Source organism: Loxodonta africana, chromosome 2 (genome assembly GCF_030014295.1).
Source record: "Loxodonta africana isolate mLoxAfr1 chromosome 2, mLoxAfr1.hap2, whole genome shotgun sequence".
Lineage (NCBI taxonomy): Eukaryota > Metazoa > Chordata > Mammalia > Proboscidea > Elephantidae > Loxodonta > Loxodonta africana.
In genome coordinates this window covers 40,766,787-40,792,740 of record NC_087343.1, presented here as the reverse complement: position 1 = coordinate 40,792,740, position 25,954 = coordinate 40,766,787, and the positions used below count along the sequence as shown (strand labels likewise).

Below are 25,954 nucleotides of genomic sequence, written 5' to 3'. Positions count from 1 at the left end.
ATAAAGAATATATTAAATAGACACCAAAAAAGAAAAACGCAATACATACTTAATAGCATTAACCATGATGCTAACCAGCAACCCATCAGGAATGCTCATTCCTTTCTTCAGCAACTTTTCTGATTTTGCACCAAGCTGAGCACGCACAGTGAGCTGTGGAAAGAAACAATTACTGGTACAGTGCAGTTTGATGGTTAAAGTTATGTGTCAACTTGGCTAGGCCACGATTCTCAGTGGTTTCGCAGATATTATGTACTGTAATCATCCTCCAGTTTGTCATCTGATATAAGCTGCCTGCTACCTGCCCGGCAGATTTGGGGTTCATCAGCCCCTGCTACAAGTGAGTCAGGAGAAGCCTCCAGCCTGCCACTGACCCACAGATTTGGAACCTGCCAGCGTCCACAATTGCAGGAGCCATTTCCTTGAAATAAGTCTCTCTTTGTATATTTACATATATACTTCACTGGTTTTGCTCATGTAGAGAACCCAGCCTAAGGCATGCAACTAATTTAAAAGTCAGATTCCAAATGTTTGGAAGGAAAAAGAAATTAAATGATCATGAACTCTGATGAAGATACTGGTCATTTAGCACAATTCCGGGATCCGTAAAGCATTTAGGGAAAATTTAATTAGCTTTTGTGTTCTGTCCTGTGTTCATAACTAGGATATGTAGGAAGGTTAGTCCAATGCAAGCTATTCCTCATGGCTAGAACAGAAGCTTTCCTAGTCTAAACTCAGCCAGCAGAGTGAGCATTTGATAAGTCAGAATATACTGAATCTCTCCTCAAACCCTGTAAAGGCTTCCATTTAAATAAAAGCCAATGTCTTAATCATTTCCCATAAGGCCTCCCTGGCAGATTCTTCTCCATCCCCCTCGTCTTTCTGCTTTCCCGCTGTGCTGGTCAGGCACCTTTCTGCCTCAATGGCCATTCCCAGATAGTCTTGCTGTCTGGGATATTTGCCCCAGATCAGTTAGTTGACTATTTCACTTCTTTCAGTCTTCTTGAATCTCACTTTCTTAAGGAGGCCTGCCCCATTTAATATTGCCACCTCCTATTTTCCCTTTCCTGGGAGCTGTGCTCTTAATCCTCCTTACTCTACTTTTTCATTCCTCATGGCACACATTAGCTTGTGGCATACTACATAATTCATACATGTGTTTATGGTTTACTCTCTGCCTCCCTTTACGAGAATGGAAACTCTATAAGGGCAGGGTATTCTGTTTTTCTGTTTATTGATGCATTCCAAATATTTACAGCTGTGCATGGAACAGAGTTGAACTGAATATGGAACGGACGTGGAATTTTTTGGGGGGGAGTCATAAGTCAATAAATGTAAATATAAAAATATACTTAGCTTTTGTGCAAATTTAAATTTCAAATATATAGAGTAAAAAGTACAAGGCCCCCTTTATCTCTTTCTCTAGGCCATTTCCCTTCCCATCAGGCATGTTTCTGGATATATCTTTCAAAAACCTTTGTCTACCATTAGCAATTCTGTAGTCTACAATTGTTTTCCATGATGAAATAGACAATAAAAGTAATCAAATGTAATAAATAACATAAATGACATCCCACTTGTTCAATCTGGTCATTGTATTTGCAGATGCAAAAAAATGCTTCCATACACAGTGAAGAAATAGTGAGGGAGGTGCTGTATACATATTCCAGGGATGAATTAAAAAACCCTGTAAAGTCACAAAGAAGGCTAAGGATAAATTCTAGAAAAAAAAAAAAATCGAAGGTAAAAATGTGTGGAAGAAAATAAAAATCATATGTCAAGTGGTAAAGAAAAAGACGAAATCCCTGGGTGGAGCAAATGGTTAGGTCAGCTGCTAACCCAAGGGCTGGAGGTTTGGGTCCACCCAGAGCTGCCTCAGAAGAAAGGCTTGATGGTCTGCTTATGACCAATCAGCCACTGAGAACCCTACGGAGCATAGTTTACTCTGACACACAGTGGTTGCCATAAGACACAACTGATTAGACAGCAACTGGTTCTAGTTTAAAGAAAAACACACGAAAAATAAATTTGGTCTAAGTCTAAAATGGCAAAAAGGTATATGTTTACTTTCTCTCCCAGCGAAATTGAATAGCAATTTCCACCATTTTAGATATAAAGAATATTAAGTAAACCCATTTTACTAACTTTAGACTAGAAAAGGAGAGTTTTAGCTAGTATTTTACCATCAAATTTACGTTAAAACCAAAGAGGAGTAGATTATTTCATTCCACTTGAAGACACACCAAGAGGTCATGAAATACGCATTGAAAATACTAGTGGCCGAAATGAGAGTACTTACTTCAGAGAAACTATCACTGGTTTTAACTTCTTCAGTTTTTGGTCTTTCATTAGTATTAGTACCTAGCAATAAGAAAAGTAATAAGAACAAAGTTTCAGTACTTAAAACCAACAACTAGGTCAGTATTCGAACCTCTTTGGTTTTGGACAGATGGGTCATTGGATCCAGCTGTGCCTGAGATACCCAGAGGAAGAAAGTAATAGAATCACCACTACGTGGCTTTTGCCTTCACTCCACACCTGGCCTTTCCCACATCCTTCTTTCTGATATGGCCTGAATGCATAACATTATTATTATAAATAGCTTAACATAGTTTGCATACTCTTTTTGGAAAAAAAAAAAGAAAGCCAAATTTCTCAAAAATATTGTTAAAAACTTAACTCCCTACACTTTTACCTTCCTGGGTTATCAAATTATAGATAGCATGTCTTAAAGCAGATGACTCTAGAAGTCAGAAAGGTTTTTAGTTAAATTATATGTAAATAAAATAAGTTTTTATAATCTATTTATAATTAATTATGCAGGTAATAAAATTTGTGCCATATGTTGTTGTCAGGTGCCATTGAGTCGGTTCCAACTCATAGCGACCCTATGTACAACAGATCTATGGCTGGATCCAATGACCTATATGTTATTCCGTATAAGTACTTTTTAAAAAATTTTTTTTATTGTGCTTTAAGTGAAAGTTTACAAGTCAGTCTTTCACACAAAAACTTATATACACCTTGCTACATACTCCCGATTGCTCTCCCCCTAATGAGAAGTATAAGTACTTTTAATAGTTCAAAAAAATCAATGAAAAGGTATCTCTTAAGGAACAAACAACTGGACGAAGGGGAAAGACAATCTCCCTTTAAAAGATGAAAATGCCAACCCCTCTGGCAGAGTTGCCAGCTCATACTAAATCTATACATTGTCCGGTGGTGGTGACAATAATGCTGTCACAGGAAAAAAAAAAAAAAAGACAGAAGGATCTTGGTTTATGCCAGAAACTACTTAATGTGGCAGAACTTTCACTACTACAAGTAGAAAAGACATTTCAGATTTATTACTGCTTTCCTTCAACGGTTCTACAAAGGGTCCGAAGGACCAAAGCCCAGATCCCCAGGGAGATAATTTTTCGTTAGTTTTGGGAAGCTTCTTTCTGTTTCCCTGCTCAAGGTTGGAAAAAGCTTGGCTTCATCTAAAGAACCACTGTTCTGGTGGGTGGAAGAGAGCAGACCTTGCAGCATCCTTCAATGCAATGAACATACTACTCACATAGATCTGCATGGTGAGAAGAAACAAATCCTACCTCCCTGTAAAGCCAGGAAGGGTGAGGGTGATTTATCCTGGCTGTTTTCATACCAACAAAAACAGGCAACTTCCTGAAACAGGAGTGTGGAAAAATCCCTTTGCAATTTTCCTTTCTTACTCTGCAGTTGTAGGCAAGGGCTAGGGACCTCTGTGCTTGTCTTGTTCCTCTGCCAAAGGACCAAGTAGACAACTAAGCAACACTCCTCCGGCACGTCTGTGCTCCTGTACATTTATTGTCTCTTCTGTCTCTGTCTCCAGTGTAAATGATGCATGATCTCTTTTTCTATCATGTGTATTAAGTATAGTTTTACCTTCTGTTGCTGGTAGTGCTTCACTTGGAACAGGTTCCTCTGAAAATGCATTTTGTTGGTCCTTTGGAGGAGAAAACACACATACACACACGAATAGGAACACATTTTAACATTCTAATTTTATTTCTACTAGGGTTTGAGAAAAATACACTAACGATACCAAGTACCGAAGTTTTGGTCCTAAATGATGATTTTGAGAAGAAAAAAACAAAATTTAATGATAATTTCACTTACAGAAACACCAGTAACCTGTGGTGTAATCTGTCTTTCAAATGACCCTCAATTATTAGGTAAAATATAGCAACTGCCATTTTGGTTATACAGTGAGCGCTGAGAAAGAGGTAGACTATGAAAAAGCACCTTAGAAAGATCAGTTCCATAAACAACATGTAGAGGTATCAGTCACAGCCACAGGGAAATAAATAAAACACACATACATATCAACATGCTGATGAGAACTGAAAGAGTACCATTACATGGAAGGAGAGATACCATACAATGAAGAAAACCTCTACCAGTTATTTTCAGAATTCATGGTTAAATGGTATTTCTTTTGCAGCCCATGTAAATGATCTGCTAATTTATTCAATTGCAGACACAGCACAAAGTAGGGGAAAGAGTACTGAATTAAAAATTGGGAACGCCGTGTTCCAATCACAGCATAGCCACCAATATGCGATATGATCCTGAGAAGTCAAGTCATGCTTAGGGTCTCTGTTTCCTCCTCTGTAAAATGAGGTGCCTGGACCACATCAATGGTTCTCAAGGTGGGGCCACATTCCCCTAGAATCTTTGTGCAATAACATGACAAAATGCAATACTGATGGGACTGTGTTATGCACGTAATCATACAGAGACCAAAAGGGGAAAAAAAATTCTCAACATACTAGTCTAGATCAGAGGTGGGCAAAATACAAACTCATCGGCTAAATGTGGACTATAGCTGAATGGGCTAGCACTGTGAGCTGTGAAGACTGAGCTGGGCATCTTCTCCCAGTCCTACTCCCTTCCCATTCCAGTACCTGCCTCTGCAGCTGCTGCACCTACACGTTGGGCCTTTACTCTTGGCAACTGCCAAGCCCTGGGTGGTGGAATCTCAGACCAGATGCTGACAAACAACTTGGTGAGTTTCCCCCAACCTTCCTACTCCCCACCACCACATACACACTCCAGCCTCCTTGCATCCCTTTGGTTTCAGTGGCTCTTTTGTCAGGAGAATGTCTCCAAATGACTGATATTGGGCACAAAGAGGTCTCATCACCCTGAACTGTCCATTGCAAGGCAAAACGGGCGAGAGGGGCTGGATAGGAGTTTTTTTCTTATTGTATAAGTACCCACATAATACCCTCGATTTTGCCTCTTGACCTACAGAGCCTAAAATATTTGCCCCCTCTTGCTTTACTTTGCTTTACAGAAAAAGTCTACCAACCTCTGGTCCAAATGTCTTGTAGGTTCCATTCAGCTTCAAAACTCTACTGTGCTAAAAATCCATGAAACCAAACCTGTTACAGTCAATTCCAACTCACAGCGAGTTGTAGGACAGAGAAGAACTGTCCCATGGGGTTTCCAAGGAGCGACTGGTAGATAAGAACTGCTTACCTTTTGGTTAGCAGCCTAACGCTTAACCACCAGGGCTCCTCTACTGTACCATTTGTGGAAAAGAAAACTAAAATCCCACTTGCCTGGCTTTCTTCATTACTGTCTTGTAAACCTGGAAGATCCTTTTCTTCAGCTTCTTGCTGAACTGGTAGGGCCTCAATGACTTCTTCCTTGTCATGAAAGGCTTGGATAGCTTCTTGGACAAGAGTGTCAATAGAAAGTATCTGAATAGGAAAATCTAAAGTATAAAAGTTAATTTTATTAAGAGCTTTTTATTTGGGAAAGTGACATCATTGTCCTTATGTGCTGGGGCCTTCCCTATAACACTGTCTTTAGAGTCCCCTGGAATTGTCTTTTGGATTGAGCTGCCCCCCTTTTTTAAATTGCAGTAAAATTCATATAACATAGAATTCACCATTTTAGCCATTTTAAAGAGTACAGTTCAGTGGCATTCAGTACATTCATAGTGTTCTGCAACCATCACCGTCTACCAGTTCTAGAACATTTTCATCACCCCAAAAAGAAACTCCATACCCATGAAGCAGTTTTTTCCAACCCCACCCCAACCTGACCCTGGCAACCACATCTGCTTTCTGTCTTTATGAATTTTGGATATTTCATATAGAGGGAATCATATATGTCTGCTTTCATGCAACCTAATGTTTTCAAGGGTTGTCCATATTGTAGCACTTATCAGTACCTCATTCTTTTTTATGGATCGATAATATTCATGGTATGGATATATCACATTTTGTTTATCCATTCATCAGCCGTGCACACTGGGATTGTTTCTATTTTTAGGCCATTGGTATGGTGCTGCTATGAACATTTGTATACATTTGTGTGAGTACCTGCTTTTATCTCTTTTAGTATGTATACCTAGGAGTGGAATTGCTGGGTAATACAGTAATTCTATGTGTAACTTATTGAGGAACTGCCAAACTGTTTTCCACAGTGACTGTACCATTTTATATTCCCACCAGCAATGGATGAGGGTTCCAATTTCTCCACATCCTTGACAATCCTTATAATTTTCTGTTTGCTTGATTATACTTATCCCGGAGTGGTATTTCACTGTGGTTTTGTCAAGCTGCTTTTTAAGGAGGTCCTTTTAGCATTCCAGTAATTACCTAATCCTCCCGCCTTGTAATGAGTACAAAATGAACTTGTATCAGGGCAAATTTTGGTTTCCAGTGGAAATGGCAATAAGTAAGTATATTGAATAAAGGCTAATGAAACAGACAGAAACCTGTAATTTTGATTCTAATGGGAAAAAAACCCAAAGACTCATTATAGAAAGAGAGTGAGAAATTATCAGATGTTAAAGAATTAAAACATTTACTATTTTAAGTGGATGTTTTTGTATTTGTGACAAATTATTAATTTCCTACTTTATCGCTAAAGTAAATAAAATATGTGAGCAAAAGTTAGAGACTTATTATTTCTCTCTATACTATGTATCATCACTATTTAGGGTGACAGGATGACCGGGTTTGGGGGACTGTCCCAGTTTATGACTCTATACTCCCTGAAGTGTTCTGGGTTGGACAGTAAGTATGATCACCCTGTTATCACCTTTTTGATGACAGAGATTTCTCAATATATAAGCATATTTTCTAAAGGCATACATGTAGCTATTTGCAGCTACAGTCAGTGTAAATAGAATCTGATAAATGAAAAAGGAAAAAAAAAATTCTACCTTTTTGTAGAGACTTTAAACTGGTAGTTTTTCCACTAAATGTTTTCCCCAATAAGCACCCTTTAATAGCAAATGAAGGTACTTCAGGTACTGTTGATTCAGCTTGAGAAGGAAGAGTTTTTTCAATTAGCCTGTGAAGCACGTGGCCCAATATGCTGTTGTTGGAGGGTGGTAAATTATCAACCATTTCTTCTGGTAAGGACCACTCTCCAACCATGTTCTGCAAAAATAACAAAGAAACAAAATGAAAACATTCTTAAAAATATAATTTAGGCATATAAGAAACCTGAATATTAAAAGTAAACCCAAATTATAGCAAAGAAAAATGGATCAATACTTTGAATACTTAATTATAATTGATAATTTTCTAGAACTTAGCCATATTTTCTTTTCTTTTTTAGCCATATGAATCATGATAATGAAATTACTTCTAGTTCTGCACAAAGGTGAAGAATAGCAAGCACCAATGTTATTGTAACATAATAGGAAAGAAGATAACAGATGTTAACAAAACTTAAAATTTTTAAACATAATGTTATGTATGACTCTATTATAATAACTTTGAATTTATTACTGGATGGTAATAAATTACATTCTGAGAAAATACAAATAATTAAAATTAATTTAATTGGAACATTTGAAAACATGAATAGCTATGAAAGAAACTGAGATGGTGTCAAAAGAAACATCCCTAGGAAACTTGGAGACACTAATGATTGAATAAATTTTTATTACTTTATTAAGCAGAAATTCAGATGTTATTTAAAGTTTTCTAGAGTACAGAAGAAGCTTTCCAGTTCATTTGAAAAGACTAACATAACCCTGATACCAAAAGGCATCAAAGGTAATTAGCTAAAACAGCATCTGAAAAAAAAAAAAAAAACTACAGGTCAATTGGAAATATTTTGCAGGAATCGTGCATACAGTATTAACAAAATCAACATATTAAGAGACAATAAAGATTCCAATTGACATTTAATGGACACTAAAAAAAAAAAATTTTTTTTTTTTTTTAAGTACTACATACTGTTTGAATGAATTTTCTGAAACGGCTCTCATACAACTCTGATATAGGTATTATCTTCCCAAGTTACTTGTTTATGGTCATAATAAGTAGTAATGGCAGAGCTAAGAATGAGACTCAGGCAGTCGAATTCCAGAACAGGAGTTTATAACCAATATACTATATTGAAGTCGTTTTGCCATGACTGAATAAAAGTTATTTCGTGAATACAAGGATAGTTTAATATTAGAAAATTTATTTTTATATCACATTAATAGGTTTAAAAAAATGTGGTCATCTTGACCAAGAAACATCTGATAAAATTTCAGATTAAAAAAATACAAATAAAATTAAAACTAAATAAATCTCTCTTGCTTGCTTTATCTTTTTTTTTTTTTATTGGATAAGCAGCTGTCCAGCAACAATTTATTATTACCAGGCAGAAATTCAGGCTGCATTGTTGGTGGTGATGTTTGCTGTCATTAAGTCAATTTTCGACCCATAGCTACCCTACTGTCATAAAAAGACAAAAAAAAAAAATTTCAAAACATAAGGAGTTTTTTGTTCATATAAAGCAGCTGATTGAAAATATTAGGTAATCTACTATTGTGGACTGAATTGTGTCCCCCCAAAAGAAGTTCTAACCCCTGTACCTGTGAATGTGACTATTTGGAAATAGGACGTTTGAAGATATTATCAGTTAGATGAACGTGAGGTCATAGTGGTGTGAGGTGGGTCCTAATCCTATGTGCCCAATGTCCTTATAAAAGAGAAAATACACAGAGATGGAGAGACAATGGCCATGTGAAGATGCAAGAAAAAGAGACTTCCCCCCAAAATTTAGTTTTAATTTTATTTGTACTTTTTTTTTATTTGAAATTTTATTAGATGTTTCTTGGTCAAGATGACCACTTTTTCTTTTTAAACTATTAATATGATATAAAAATAGATTTTCTAATATTAAACTATTCTTATATTCATGAAATAACTTTTATTCAGTCATGGCAAAACAACTTCAGTATAGTATATTGGTTATAAATTCACATTCTGGAATTTGACTGCCTGAGTCTCACTCTTAGCTCTGCCATTTATACTTATTATGACCATGAACAAGTAACTTAGATTGGGAATACCAAGGATTTCCAGTTGTTACCAGAAGCTAGGAGAGACATGGGACAGGTTCTCTTTCAGAGCCATGAGAAGGAATCAAAATGGCTGGCACTCTGATTTCAGACCCCTAGCCTCCAGAATTATAAGATATAAAGCTTCTGTTCTTCTAAGCCACCCAGTTTGTGCTATTTAGTTATGGCAGCCCTAGGAAGCTAATACAGATGGTATTTTTCTGGTTACTTGAAGATCTTCAAAAATGTCTTTAGCACACATGAAACAATTTAGTTACATTATGACGTGACAATATACATCCACAATATTGACAGAAACAAGGTTGAAATGCATGTCATTTAGGATATATTTTAAGATAATTTAGAAATCAATATATTTAGCATATAATATATTTAAATATTTATGATATGTATTTATCAAACTATGCCCCCCTCAGATCTGTCAGTTTGGCATCCTGTGGGGGCTTGTGTTTTCCTGTGATGTTGGAAGACATGCTTCTGGTATTCAAACACCAGCAGGGTTGTCCATGGCAGAGAGGTCTCAGCTGAGTTTCCAGACTAAGACAGACTAGGAAAAAGGGCCTGGCGGTCTACTTCTGAAAAGAATTATCCAGTGAAAACCTTATGAATAGCAGTGGAACACTGTCTGATATAGTACCGGAAGATGAACCCCTCAGGTTGGAAGGCACTCAAAAGACCACTGGGGAAGAGCTGCCTCCTCAAAATAGACTTGACATTAATGATTTGGATGAAGTCAAGCTTTCAGGACCTTCATTTGCTGATGTGGCACTACTCAAAATGAGAAGAAACAGCTGCAAACATCCATTTATTAATCAGAACATGGAATATATGAAGTATGAATCTTGGAAAATTGGAAGTCATCCAAAATGAAATGGAATGCAAAAACATCAATATCCTAGGCATTAGTGAGCTGAAATGGACTGGTATTGGCCATTTTGAATCAGACAATCATACGGTCTGCTGTGCCGGGAATGATAAATTGAAGAGGAATGGCGTTGCACTCATCATCAAAAAGAACATTTCAAGATCAATTCTGAAGTGCAATGCTGTCAGTGATAGGATAATATCCACACACCTACAAGGAAGACCAGTTAATACAACTACTATTCAAATTTACACATCAACCACTAAGCACAAAGATAAAGAAATTAAAGATTTTTACCAACTTCTCCAGTCTGACATTGATCAAACATAGCAATCAGGATGATTGATAATTACTGGTGAATGGAATGAGAAAGTTGGAGGCAAAGAAGAAGGACTGGTAGTTGAAAAATATGGCCTGGGTGAGGGAAATGATGCTGGAGATCACATGGCAGAATTTTGCAAAACCAATGACTTCTCCATTGCAAATACCTTTTTTAACCAACATAAACGATGACTACACATGTGGACCTCGCCAGATGGAATACACAGGAATCAAATCGGCTACATCTGTGGAAAGAGAAGATGGAAAAGCTCAATACTATCAGCCAGAACAAAGTCAGCAGCTGACTGTGGAACAGATCATCAATTGCTTATACGCAAGTTCAAGTGGAAACTGAAGAAAATTAGAACAAGTCCACAAGGAGCCAAAGTACGACCTTGAGCATATCCCACCTGAATTTAGAGACCATCTCAAGAATAGATTTGATGCATTGATCACTAATGATCAAAGACCAGACGAGTTGTGGAATGACATCAAGGATGTCATGCATGAAGAAAGGAAGAGGTCACTAAAACACAGGAAAGAAAGAAAAGACCAAAATGGATGTCAGAAGAGATTCTGAAACTTGCTCTTGAATATCCAGTAGATAAACCGAAAGGAAGAAATGATGAAGTAAAAGAGCCAAACAGAAGATTTCAAAGGGTGACTAGAGAAGACAAAGTAAAGTATTATAATGACCTGAAGGTAGAAAACCAAAAGGGAAGAATATGCTTGACATTTCTCAAGCTGAAAGAACCAAAGAAAAAATTCAATATTGAAGGATTTTGTGGTGAAAATATTAAACGAAGCTGGAAGCATTAAAAGAAGGTGGACGACATACACAATGTCACTATACCAAAAAGAAACGGTCCATGGTCAGCCATTTCAGGAGGTAGCATATGAAGAAGTTCAAGCTGCCCTGAAAGCACTGGCAAGTGACAAGGCTCCAGGAATTGCCGGAGTACCAATCGAGATGTTTCAACAAACGGATGCAGCACTGGAGGTGCTCACTTGTCTACGCCAAGAAATTTGGAAGACAGCTACCTGGCCAGCGGACTGGAAGAGATCCGTATCTACACCTACTCCCAAGAAAGGTGATCCAATCAAATGCGGAAATTATCGAACAATGTCATTAATATTACATGAAAGTAAAATTTTGCTGAAGATCATTCAAAAGCGGCTGTAGCAGCACATCGGCAGGGAACTGCTAGAAATTCAAGCCAAATTCAAAGACGATGTGGAACCAGGGATATGATTGCTGATGTCAGATGGATCCTGGCTGAAAGCAGAGAACACCAGAAGGATGTTTACCTGTGTTTTATTGACTATACTAAGGCATTCGACTGTGTGGATCATAACGAATCACGGATAATACTGCAAAGAATGGGAATTCCAGAACACTTTTTTTTTTTAATTGTGCTCATGAGGAACCTGTACATGGATGAAGAGGCAGTCGTTTGAACAGAACAAAGGGACACTGAGTGGTTTAAAGTCAGGAAACATGTGTGTTAGGGTTGTATCCTTTCACCATACTTACTCAATCTGTATGCTGAACAAATAATCTGAGAAGCTGGATTATATGAAGAACGGGGCGTCAGGATTGGAGGAAGACTCATTAAAAACCTATGATATGCAGGTAACCCAAATTGACTTGCATAAAGTGAAGAGGAATTGAAGCACTTACTGATGAAGATCAAAGACCACGGCCTTCAGTATGAATTACGCCTCAACATAAAGAAAACAAAAATCCTCACAACTGGACAAATAAACAACAACATGACAAACAGAGAAAAGACTGAAGTTGTCAAGGATTTCATTTTACCTGGATCCACAATTAACACCCATGGATGCAACAGTCAAGAAATCAAAAGACGCATTGCATTGAGTAAATCTGTTGGAAAAGATCTCTTTAAAGTTTCAAAAAGCAAAGATGTCACCTTGAAGACTAAGGCGTGCCTGACCCAAGCCACGGTGTTTTCAACTGCCTCATAAACATGTGAAAGCTGCACGATGAATAAGGAAGACCGAAGAAGAATTGATGCCTTTGGATTGTGGTGTTGGAGAAGAATATTGAATATACCATGGACTGCCAAAAGAAAGAACAAATCTGTCTTGGAAGAAGAATAACCAGAATGCTCCTTAGAAGCAAGGATGGTGAGGCTGGGTCTTACATACTTTGGACATGTCAGGGGGGATCAGTCCCTAGAGATGGACATCATTCTTGGTAAAGTAGAAGACCAGTAAAAAATAGGAAGGCCCTTAACCAGATGAACTGACACAGGGGCTGCAACAGTGGGCTCAAGCATAACAATGACTGTGAGGATGGAGCAGGACTGGGCAGCGTTTCATTCTGTTGTACACAGGGTCAGTGTGAGTTGGAACTGACTCAACGTACCTAACAACAACAAAAACATCAAACTATACAAATGCGTCACGAAAGGAGAGACTGGAAGGAGGGAGCGGGCTGACTTATTTGGGGGAGAGTAAGTGGGAGTATGTAGTAAGGTGTATATAAGTTTATTTGTGAGAAATTGACTTGATTTGTAAACTTTCACTTAAAGCACAATAAAAATTATTTTAAAAAAATTAAAAAAAAAACTATACAAATGTAGAAACAACTTTATCTTGTTTCAGTGGTGCAGATGTCAATCATACACAAAACTGTCAAAAATCACACACATACACAAAATTGAAAATTATGAATCTGAATCATATTAGTTTTTTTAAAATCATGTATGTATCCCTTAAATCCAATCGAAGATGATCAGTTCTATTAGCCCTTCTGCTATTAAATCACTTGGACCAATCACCTTAGTTTTCTTAGTCCAAATCTTTAGGATAAGAAAACATGAACATAGCCCACTGGGGGAAACAAATGCCCTCATCAACATATGCTCCCATGAAAACCAAAGAGAGAAGAAAACCAAAAGGCAGAGCATGCTATATTGCTTTAGGAAACACCCACCAACTTCCAGTAGTCTGAAATAACTATCTTGCCTTAAGTCAGTTTTGATTTTTTTTTTTCCTTAGGAGGAAGGTATGTGTATTATATATTTATGATTTAGCTCAAGTTCCCCAACCATTTTCTGAGCGGACTTCTTTAGAAAAGATCCATTTTTTAAACCATAGGCCAAATTAGATCACTCAGAACCAAGAGCAAATAGATGATGTACACCATCATTAAGTAATGAACAAGTCACATTTCTGGCTTATAAATGAGTCTTCACTTTTAGTCCACATCTCTTGACTAATATTACAAAGTGGCTCATATTAACAGATGTGGTCTACATGTAGAGCTATTTTTCTAAATACCTTGAAGTTAAAAAAAAAAAGTCATTCATCACTTTATCCTATTTAGGCCATTTCTGACAATGTTTCCATAATTATGCTATATCATTATAAATAAATATATGCCTATGTTCTTGCTTTTTCTTTTATCAGTGTCCTTTTCATATTCAGTATTTGACAGAAAATGCTTGCTCAGTAAATAAGACTGTTAAATTTGATAAGTGCTATGGATGGTTTAATGAACCATGGTAGCACAATGGTTAAGTGTTTGGCTGCTAACCAAAAGGTCCATGGTTTGAACCCACTAGTGGTGCAGAGGGAGAAAGGCCTGGCAATCTGCTCTCATAAAGATTACAGCTTAGGAAACCCTATGGGGCAGTTCTACTCTGTCTTATAGGGTTACTATGAGTTGAAGTTGACTCAACGGTACACAACAACAAACAATAACATGGATGATTTGTCTGGTTTTGTGCCAGAATTTCTTATATGACTACCCTGGAGATAAGGAAACAATTTTTAAACAATGACAAAAAAACAATTTAGCAAAGTTTTCATAAGTTGTTCTTTAAAATTGGTGGAATTTATTAGTACAGAAATATAATTATGTTTGACTATCACTTCTGTAAAAAGTGAGTCTTTTTTTTAATTATTTTGTTTTAGATTAATGCCTTAGATTTTTCAAACAAGTTTGTGCATATTATCTGTACTATTCAAAATTAGCTATATGCTGAATGGATCTGAAGAATTATTGATTACATGATGATTGATTACTTGTTTCTGTTTTCATTCTTTGGAATTGTACGTATTTCTAGTTGTTGTTGTTAGGTGCTGTCAAGTTGGCTCCAACTCATAGCAACCCTGTGTACAACAGAACGAAACACCGCCTGGTTCTGTATCATCCTCACAATCGTTATGCTTGAGCTCATTGTTGCAGCCACTGTGTCAATCCATCTCATTGAGGGTCTTCCTGTTTTTCGCTGACCCTCTACCAAGCATGAGGTCCTTCTCCAGGGACTGATCCCTCCTGATAACATGTCCAAAGTATGTGAGACACAATTTTGCCGTCCTTGCTTCTAAGGAGCATTCTGGTTGTACTTCTTCCAAGACAGATTTGTTCTTTTGGCAGTCCGTGGTATATTCAATATTTTTTAGCAACACCACAATTCAAAGGCATCAATCCTTCTTCAGTCTTCTTTGTTCATTATCCAGCTTTCAAACATATATGAGGTGACTGAAAACACCATGGCTTGGGTCAGTTTCCAGGGTGACATCTTTGCTTTTCAACACTTTAAAGAGGTCTTTTGCAGCAGATATGCCCAATGCAAATACCTTTTTTCACCAACATAAACTGCGACTATACATGTGGACCTCGCCAGACAGAATACACAGGAATCAAATCGACTACATCTGTGGAAAGAGATGATGGAAAAGCTCAATATTATCAGTCAGAACAAGGCCAGGGGCCGACTGTGGAACAGACCATCAATTGCTTATATGCAAGTTCAAGTGGAAATTGAAGAAAATTAGAACAAGTCCACAAGGAGCCAAAGTACGACCTTGAGCATATTCCACCTGAATTTAGAGGTCATCTCAAGAATAGATTTGATGTGTTGAATGATAATGACTGAAGACCAGAAGAGTTGTGGAATGACATTAAGGACATCATCCATGAAGAAGGCAAGAGGTCATTAAAAAGACAGGAAAGAAAGAAAAGACCAAAATGGATGTCAGAAGAGATTCTGAAACTTGCTCTTGAATGTCGAGTAGCTAAAGCAAATGGAAGAAACGATGAAGTAAAAGAGTTGAACAGAAGATTTCAAAGGGTGGCTTAAGAAGACAAAATAAAATATTATAATGACACTTGTAAAGACCTGGAGATAGAAAACCAAAAGGAAAGAAAAGCTCAGCACTTCTCAAGCTGAAGGAACTGGAGAGAAAATTCAAACCTTGAGTTGCAACAGTGAGGGGAGGCATTGAAAGAAGATGGAAGGAAAACACAGTCACTATACCAAAAAAGAATTGGTTGACTTTCAGCTATTTCGAGAGGTAGCATATAATCAGGAACTGATGGTACTGAAGGAAGAGGTCCAAGCTGCACTGAAGGCACTGGAGAAAAACAAGGCTCCAGGAATTGACAGAATATCATTTGAGGTGTTTCCACAAATGGATGCAGTGCTGGAGGTGCTCATTAGTCTATGCCAAGAAATTTGGAAAACAGCTACCTGGCCAACTGACTAGAAGAGATCCATATTTATGCCTATTCCAAAGAATGGTGATCCAACCGAATGAGGAAATTATTGAACAATATCATTAATATCACACACAAGTAAAATTTTGCTGAAGATACTTCTAATTAGACAAAGGATAATTATTTCATGTAATGTGACTAAACAGAAACTGACCAAATAAGAAAACAGAAACCAGTAGAAACTATGTTATTTTACAATTAAAAAAAAAAATGGTTTAAGTCCAAGACCAAGTTGAAGTGGCAAGTTGCCAATGTACTAATGCATAACCTGTGTTCCCATAATGATTCTGCTACTTGCTTGCTTTGCAATCTAGTCAACTCCCTCATCTTTGAAGCAGGGATAACGACATCTCACAGGGTTGTTGTAAAGACTGAATGGTGTAATGCTTGTGTGAGTAGTCTGTATGACTGATGACTTTAAACATTTAGCTAGTGTTCTCAGACTGCTGCTGGAGAGAGTTCATAATAGTGTCACACAGGAGGGGTGGCAGCACCCACATTTCTGCTCAATGGGAGAAATCACATTCAGCTTGGACCCCAATCAGAAAAGCAAGCTTCCTCACAAGCGGATCAAACTAAAGCCCTCTTCCGTCACAAAATTAGTTGTAGAATGTGGCCAAACACAAAGGAATAGAATGTTGACTGTGAAGAGAACAGAATGCTTTGGTTAGGATAAGTGAAGCCTGACTTGTGGAGATAAGATGATCAAGAACGTGATTCAACACATTTTGCAGAGCCACCTTAGAATGACAGTTGACATAGTTCTTAGGTAAACCCAAGGAAACAGGCTGCGTCAGGTAAACATCTCCAAACAAGATGGAACAAGAACATGATGAGTAAAAAGGTCAGAAGAACTTTAAAAAGCAGGGAAATTCAGACCACAATGAAGGTTACTAGTTTAACTACATTGGGCTAAAGACATTTTACCAGTTCATTAGTGAAAAGGAACTAGAAATTTGCATGGTTTGTTATGTATATAGGTATGATTAAATTAATTATAGGATAAAATATATAATTCTTTATGCCTTTAGATATTGTTATAAGTAGACATCTGACTTAGTTTCAAGACTTTGATGCTCAGAGTGGACAATGGCAGATAAGTACCACCTGGTACAGACTATTGCTTGTATAGACTATTGTGTAGACTGTCGCTTGTGTAGATGTGCTCCATGTTATAAAAGTTTTTGATTAATGCAAACTGCTGTGTATATATAAGAAATAATCATTAAGATGTTTTTATTTTAATATATTTGTTTCATGTGTCTGCATAAATATTATCAGATGAATTTTTGACAAGGTGTTCCTGCATGACTCAAGATTCGCCAACACCTAGGGGGTCCGCCTCTCCTTGACTATCCTCCCCTGTGAATCCTTGCCTACCTAAACACCAAAAAAACAAAACAAAACAAAAACCTGTTGCTGTCAAGTTGATTCGGACTCATAGGGACCCTAAAGGACACAGCAGAACTGCCCTACAGATAGGATTTCCAAGATGCAGCTGGTGGATTCAAACTGTTGACCTTTGGTTAGCAGCCGAGCTCTTAACCACTGCACCACCAGGGCTCCTACCTATACACAGACGTCATGAATTACAACATAAACAGCCTCTGCTCTTGGTCAAAGGAGCCCAGATGGTGCAGTGGTTAAACACTAGTCTGCTAACTGAAAGGTTAGTGGTTCAAAGCCGCCAACTGCTCCATGAGAGAAAGATGTGACAGTCTGCTTTCATAAAGATTACAGCCTTGGGAATTCTGTGGGGGCAGTTCCACTCTGCCCTACAGAACTGTTATGAGTTGGAATCCACTCGATGGCAATGGGTTTGGTTTTTGGTTTTGGGCAGCAAATGTGCTTGAATGTGGGCTGAGGTTCAACTTTCGAGGGCAAGCCTAAAATCTTCCATGTGCTCATGAGGTTCCCTCCTTGACTGAAACATTGCCCAGGTGGTTGGATGATGATGACGATGGGGCTGCATAGTTTTTTCAACCGCTTCTATTTACTTCTATGTACACATCTACACTTGGAACAAAGCCATAAGTACAACTCATTTGCATTTCTTGCCACTCCTAAAGATCCAAGTTGTGAAAAGAGCTTCTTCATCCACGCTTTTAAAGAGGACAGAGACATGGTCCATTAAACAAACTGGATAAACAGAATCTCAGTCTACAGATATTCACCAGTCCATAGAAATCTCATTCTTTTACTAGCACTTCAACAAATAAATACAGTCTTATTGGGTTATGCTAATGATATTTAGTGGAGACATTCAAATGCAGATTTGTAAAGTGGTACTAACCTGAAGGTACACATGATCAAGTGCTCGTCATCATAGATTGCCAGAACTTACCAACATTTGTATGACCTAAAGTGCCTCCGACATTCTTCCAGTAGGCTCTAAGTGTCCTATAATTCAATTACTCATGCATTCAGAGGGACAAGGAAAATGCTTTTTCCCATAAGAGAGAGAAAGAACTTCCTAGGGGAATGCAACAGTTCCACTGTTTTTGACATCTGCTAGTTCTTTTGGGTCTTCCTGAATTTTAATATTTTTACCTATATTTGATAAAACCAAATATCACACTGATCAGCTTGATACAGTGGCCAGAGGACTTAGGGTGGAAACTTGTAATAAAAAGAATCAGGAAATACCACAGGTGGTACTTGCACAAAATGTAGGCATACCTCTTTTAGAGTTCAGCCTATGTGCTACAACTGCCCCATATCAAGACATTCAGGCTGCCTTAACTCTGCATCTACCATGGCTGGCCTTCTCTTGGTACAGCACTCTGCAGGAAGTGAGTAATAGACAACATCCTGTCATACCTGAAACACAACTAAGGCTTGTAGTAATCATCAACATGGGTCGTTGTGGTCATTAAAAAAAAAAAAAAAATTTTTTTTTTTTTTTTTACCAAACCTCAAATTCCAGGGGGTATTATGTTTGTCATGACAGATCTTTCTCTAGCTACTCAAGGCTTCAGGGTCAACCTCTTCACTGAATTTGTCCTTTTTTTTTACTGGCTTGAATCCTTGTCAGTACACCCTGTCTTGCCCACCTTTTCTTGGAACGTAATTTACCATTTGTACTGTATTTTCTAAGAAAGTGACTGCCAAATGCTTTGACTAGGACTCTCCATGTGAAGTACATTTTACACTGTGACCTTGTATTTACATACATATATAGGTATACATAAAACAGAAAAAAAATTTTATGAAATGCTTATCCTTCCTACTTGTGATGTGTTTTATTTTCTATTATATTGTATTGCATCGTACTGTATTAATCTTACTTAGTTCTAGTGCCATTTTTTAAAATAAATACTGGTTGTGTCCCATAAACTGATTTTACAATTTGGCCTCAAACCACTGTTAGAAAAGCAAATAATGAAAGATATTTTATTGGACTAGACACCAAAAACCCTTAGTCATAATTTAATTTCTACAGTAGTTACCATCTAGGATTCACCTCTTTGATATCTGCATTTAACCTTAATAGTTAAGTAAATCCTAAACTTTATACTAACAGTGACTCAACACAGAGAGTTGAAGAGTAGGTATTTATTTACCAAAATATATTTTTAATAATAAAATCTCTCAGCATAATTTCTCGTAACTGATTATAATTATTTTGAAAATTCAGCACACTCAAGTTTTAGATCTACTTGTGTGATTACTTTTAGATCTTAGTTATGGGTTGCTTACTTTATAGTATTTGAGAAAACAGTTTTTTGTTCAAATACTGTTTTTTTTCCCACAGTAAAATACTCTTTTCCCTAAAAATTCTTATCAAATAACGTATCACTTATAATAATTCAAAATGAAAAAAATTTCAGGTGTACTGGAAAATAATCAGATTAATAGCTAAATTGTATCCAAAGGAAAAAGGTTTAGTGAATGGGAGACTTGAAGCAATTTGTTAACTCAAGTCCAAACACCTTGGGCAGAAAATGATATTTTAACCAGACACAACCCAAATGCTCATTTTAATATGCCAATTAATTGGACAATCTACGTATTTCCCCCTCAAGCTTTCTAGGTAACAGCACTTGGGGAAAATAATTCCTTATGAACATTGACTGTATTCACATTACCAAACAACTCTCTAACTGTAAATCTTTTTCCTGAATGAGTCCAGTGTTTGGGAAGAGAAAACGTATCAAACTTGAGCCTGGATAGCAATGGAACAGGGCTGGTCAGGAATTCAAATAATTAGCCTGGAAGATGCCAAAGAAATAGGTAGGAAAGAAGTCAAGTACAAAACGGTCAGAAGCTGATAGGTGAAGGTTCAAGCAAGTGGGCTGAGTCCTGAGTCTTGGAAGAAGGGATAAGAGCTGCCTGTGGGAATGGGTAGGCAAAGAGCTATTCTATGGCAGAGGCTATTCGTGAACTGGATTATTTTATATTCCCACCTGGCTATTTGCCTTGCGTCTCCTAAACTAGGTTGACCCAACTGTGTACCTCATGACTGGTGGACAATAAAAACTAGCTGCAGACATTCCAGCTGTTTGTGGTAGATGCCTAGGGCCTCCTCACTTTGCTTCCAAGCCTTTAATCTGAGTCCTGTTCTGTTCCTTTTCTGCCTAGCTTACAACCTGCTGGCTTTATTTTCATTTTCTAGTTGGGTTCTCACCCAATCTCAGCTTTGATCATTGGCATACTCAAAAGACTTGGCTTGGATCCATCTCTGCTTCTTCCTGTTTCTGGCCACATCAGGTGAATTATCTTGACCATCTTGGTTTCAGCTCTGAGAATTCAAACCCTGGCACCAGACAAAATTCTGATCTGATCTCCTAGCTGACCCTCTGGCTGGGCCTGTCCTGGTGTCTCACCAGAGGGAATTGATTATTATTGGAGCGCACCTATTGCCATGGCAACAAAGAACGTCTACTTGGCTATATTCCACTTACTGTGGTTGGGAAACTTGGCACTCAGAAAAAAAAAAAAGCCAAACTCCACAGGGAAGTAATAAGGTAAGAGTCTAACTTTTGGATCTCTGTCTTTTGTGTCCCCTTCCTGGATTTTCTCTCCTCCAGCCACTCTCAAACCCTGAGAAAATCTAGAGGAAATTCTGAATTCATAATTCAGATTTAAAAATTCATGGCAACTACTCAGGATTCTCAGGAAAAGTGGAAATGTGGTTGTACATCTTGCCTGGTGAGGAGTGTTGCTTGTGTAACTTGGCAGCCCCATAGGGGCAAACTAACACAATGTTTCTTCATCACTTATGGGACCTATAGTAGTGTCCCAATGGAAAGAATTGGTGCTGTCATCTACTGCCTTTGACAAGGAGATAGGGAAGAGAGTGCAGTTAGCTGATGTGCAACTGAATTGTGACTTCTCATCCAGGAGCTTTCATGGAATGGTCCATGTGTTGGAGCCCCATTTCAAGAAGGTCTCAGAACAACTTTCAAAGATCAACTGGCCCTGGCAAATGTACCTGGCAGCCTTGCTATGCTGCTTAGCCTCTAATCAGCTCAGGGTATGGTTGTTTACCTGGCCACATCTTCCTGCCAAACAGCCTGGCCTTCAGATTCCACACAGCCAGGGAGGTGGGGATATCCACTTCTCACTGCCATTGGCAGGGGGTGCATCTCCAGAGACCAGGCATGTCTCTATTGTAGCTAGTCCAAATCCCTGTGCCAGATGGCTAAGTCTGGGCCACCCCATATCTACGGGCAGGAGATGCAAACACTTAGCTCTACTTCACCTGCCATCTGGAGCCCCAGGCTGAACTGGAGTGTTCTGGCAAGAAACAGAAGTGGGTATAGCCAAGGCCTGCCCATCGATCCATTCCATGGTTAATTCTGAATCATCAGGAAATCTGAAGAATTGGTCCTGGTCCAATAGTGGCTTTCACTCAAAGATACGATCACTTCTGTCCCAGCAATAACTTTCCCAGTTTTCTCTGATCTGATATTGTAGAACAGACGTATTTGATTCCAGTCTTTCACAGAAGACGACCCAGGGCAACATCCATTTATCTACTTGTGCTTATATTTAAAAGGAAATTCAAATTGGCCATAGTCAATTACTCAACAAGCGACAAAGTTCACTGTCAAAGCCAATAGGACTGCACTTAAGGGAACTTGGCACCTTACTATGCAACCCAATCACTCTAGCTTGTACCAAGCTCAGATGTTCAGAGATCTCAGCACTTGCAAGCAGTGTCTGGCCTTCTTCTTTCAAACTTTGAGTTACAAATTACTTAAATACCAGGCCACCAAATTCACTAGGCTGATACTTTGTCTTGCATGTCTGACTAGCAAAGCGTAGTTGAAATTAAGTCACCCTGAGAAATCCTCTGTCCTGAAAACTTATATCAACTGCTGATAAAATCCAGTACCAAAACAGGAAGCAAAGGCTTCTGCTTATCGCATTAATTCCAGGCATGTCCAAAGTGACTCACTTAGGAGCTCAGTAGAGAAGGAGCTTATTCACCCAAAAATGATAGGTTCCTATTCTTGGTTGCAATTTCTGCCCTGGCAAGTTACAGTGATCTTTGCAAGGCATTGAATGTGCACACTGGGAATTGCAGCAGCTGTGCGGTTAACCCAACTTTTCAAAACACAATTGTCTGCATCAAAAACAAATTAAGACTCAAAGCCTACTGCATTTCTCTTGACTTCCCATGTGCCCTTAGGATGACATAACTTTCTCCTTGTGGTTCTGCTGGTGGTGGCCTTACTAATAAAAATAGTAAACTGCATTCTTAGCTGCTCATACTCAAGGTGGTGATCTCCCTCAAGATCATCTGCATACTAATTTTCATAGTTTCACTGCTAGAAGGAAATTTCTAGACACCTCTACATCTGAATTCACTTGTCTGTTGTCATTGCCTAGCCAATAGTGGAGTCAGGCAGAGAGCATTAACTAGACTTGTTCCAAAGTGACTTACTTAGGAGCTCAGTGGAGAAGTAGCTTATTCACCCAAAAATGATGCCACAAAAATATGTAGACATTGTGACTTGTTCTGTCTTGTCACTGCAAAATTCACAAAGATTTTCCACACAACACTCTCTTTCATAGTAATGACCACTGTCATCCTCTTTATTTTCTTCGTTTCACCTCTTAGGCTGATACCTCTAAGCACTACTGACCACTCAAAAAATGTTAGAGGTGGCACTGACCAACGTATGAAATACTGCTACAGGTGCAATGCACCAAAGAATATGGTTGACTGGCTCTAGGAACTAGACAGGAGTGGTGGACGGGGCTTTCAAGTGGAAGAGCTTTTCTAGTTCTCAGTCCAACACATCTGCCCCACACCAAAATTCAAAAACTTCTTTGAACCATTTAAGTTCCCTGACATTATCAACCCCATTATATTCTTGGTATATCTTTAGAGTTCAGACCCTCATGGCCTGTCTCCAAAGTACTAAGTGGGGAGTTGGAGTAACTGATTAAAGATAAGCTGGACTTGATGCATAGAACCAGGCTCTTGTACTTGGCAAGGTAGGTAGAGGATAAACCAGAAAAAATCAGTGATGGTATGCCCAGGGAAGTCTTGACGATTCTCTGCCTTACCTGGCTCTAGATGAGAGGAAGCCTGGAAAAGGATTGGATTTTTCCCTCAACGGTGTGGTCAAGAGCAAATAAAAATGAGTGGTGGGCATTCACTCTAGTCTTATTCATGTCAGTCATCTGGGACTCTTTTCTTTGACTCTGCCCTTATTATCCCCCATTCCATTCCTATCTGGGTGCCAATTCTTTGGCTTTTTAAATAGTTTCTTGATTCTGGTCAATGCCTTGGCCTTAATGCCTTAACTGAACTATTCCTACTGTGGTTCTCTAATGAACGCAGTTTGTCTCAATTCTAGTAATTTGAAGTCAAATATCATTCCCATGACTCAAGTTTCCCTTCCACTCCCTCGACCCCACAAACAAAAATTCCAGATCTCTGCCAAAGCCACATCAGCCCTGTGAGATCCTTGACTCACAATAGGTAGAAGATAGCCTTTTTTTTTTTTTTTTTTTAATTGGATATCAAGGGCCTAGGGCAACTATATATCCCTTTGAAAACTAATACATTGATATTCTGCTCTATAATTAGTTTAATTTAGCTTGATTACCATGAACCAGTATTTTAGGACATACTGGTGACCCACCAAGACACAGCCACATAATAAGGCCTGGGCAGAAAAAGCCAGCCAGGCTACCTTGCTATTACTGAAGGAATTTAGGGAGTTAGAGGCAAAACTCTTAAGGAAATGGAGAGGAGAAACTTTACCTGATGAAATGCATAACCTAGAAAATAAACGACCAATAGTGGGAATGTTCTTTCAGCACCAAACCTTTATTAGATCCTTTTTGTTTTGGGAGGCTGATCATGATTCTTCTCACCTATCTTAGTGGATATTTGTATTTTAGCAGGTGACCCTGATGGTTTAACCCAAAGGAGTGGTAATGTGGGACATGAGGTACAATGGCAGGCTGAATTTTTAAAGCAGAATATCTCAACTCCCATTGTTTAAGCAACTGCTTACTCTGTCTACTAAGTCAGTTATATTTCCACATATCTGAAAAATAAAATATATAAACACAGAATCTGTCAGGGCCTTTCAGACCTTCATAATAAAATTTTCTAAGTTTACACATAAAATTGATAATCGAAACAGAATCAATGCTTAGATTCGTCAATGGAATCATCTTCGTAGTCAAAGGACAGGATTTAAGGTTAACACTTTAAGACCTGAACATTAAGATTTCTTTCTCAGCAGGGGACAAAAGAGGCCTGGGCCATGAAACAGGCAATTTCATTTGAAATTAAGGGTTCCAACACTTAACTACTAAGCTTCTACTTCAAGAAACATTTTATAAGGGTCTCAAATAAACACAAATACCTTTTTTTTTTTTTATTGTGAGACTTTCAATTTCACCATTTGCATCACGATGTAAAGAGGGGTCTAACAAATCTCATTGTCCCTGAGGATTAACAAATGTTGAAGTTTCCCCCTGAATACATGGGGTGGCTGAACTGGTGAGCGTTGACAGATGCTGCCACTTTTATATATTCTCATCAGAAACATCTCTATGCCATTTTTAGTTCAGTCATGGCAGTGGGGAGAAAGCAGGTCACAGATAAGAGGTTTTGGCTAAGTGACTCTTCTTCCCCCAAACTTCTTCCCAGCTGGCAGCACTAAAAATGGATGCAGCTGAGAGAGCTCTGCCCACATTAGCCTTATGGTATATCTTGTTAATTAAAAAGTTATTTAATGATTTACTTACATGCCTTTAAAACTCATCTACTAAAATCTATCACTGTGCTTGGGTCAGTTAGCCAGTGATGTCACCTGAGGGGTAGAGCCTACGGTTGATTCTCTGCCTGTAAGGGAATTGCTTAAATAATGAACTATGGAGATTGGGTCAGTCTTTGGGAAGTCAGGGAGAAAAGCAGGAGCTAAGCTGGAGAGTCCACTGCCAAAGTCATATCTAAAAAGTCACTGGATTGCCACCAAAGACTAGTGTTGGATAGAGAGGGTAGGGTAGGGTTGGAGAGAGAGAGAAGCATTTAGGTCACACGAACCAGAGGAGTCCTAGGAGGAGTAAACAACCTTGTGGCCCATTTATTCATGTGTTCATATTCTCCAGCGGAAATAGACCTAAAAAATCAAAACCAAACCCATTGCCTTTGAATCGATTCCAACTTGTAGAGACCCTATAGAACAGAATAGAACTGCCCCATAGGGTTTCCAAGGAGCAGCTGGTGGATTTCAACTGCACACCTTTTGGTTAGCAGGTGAGCTCTTAACTATTGCGCCACCAGGGCTCCAGGGAATAGACCTAGTGATAATTTATGTCATTGTACAAACAATTTTGGGCATGGATACATACACATTTGCTGTAATGACAGAAGTATGAATGTTGAACCAAAGCATATATAAACATATTT

General features: G+C 38.3%; 1 protein-coding gene across 1 annotated transcript in view; it reads right to left on the bottom strand.

Annotated features, from left to right (window-relative positions):
* SPEF2 (sperm flagellar 2) overlaps positions 1 to 25,954 on the bottom strand; it is a 219,544-nt gene that overhangs the window by 135,435 nt on the left and 58,155 nt on the right. The window contains 5 exon segments of the mRNA XM_023545418.2: positions 50 to 153; positions 2,300 to 2,361; positions 3,907 to 3,967; positions 5,589 to 5,743; positions 7,205 to 7,424. Coding sequence (XP_023401186.2) covers positions 50 to 153; positions 2,300 to 2,361; positions 3,907 to 3,967; positions 5,589 to 5,743; positions 7,205 to 7,424 — 602 coding nt within the window.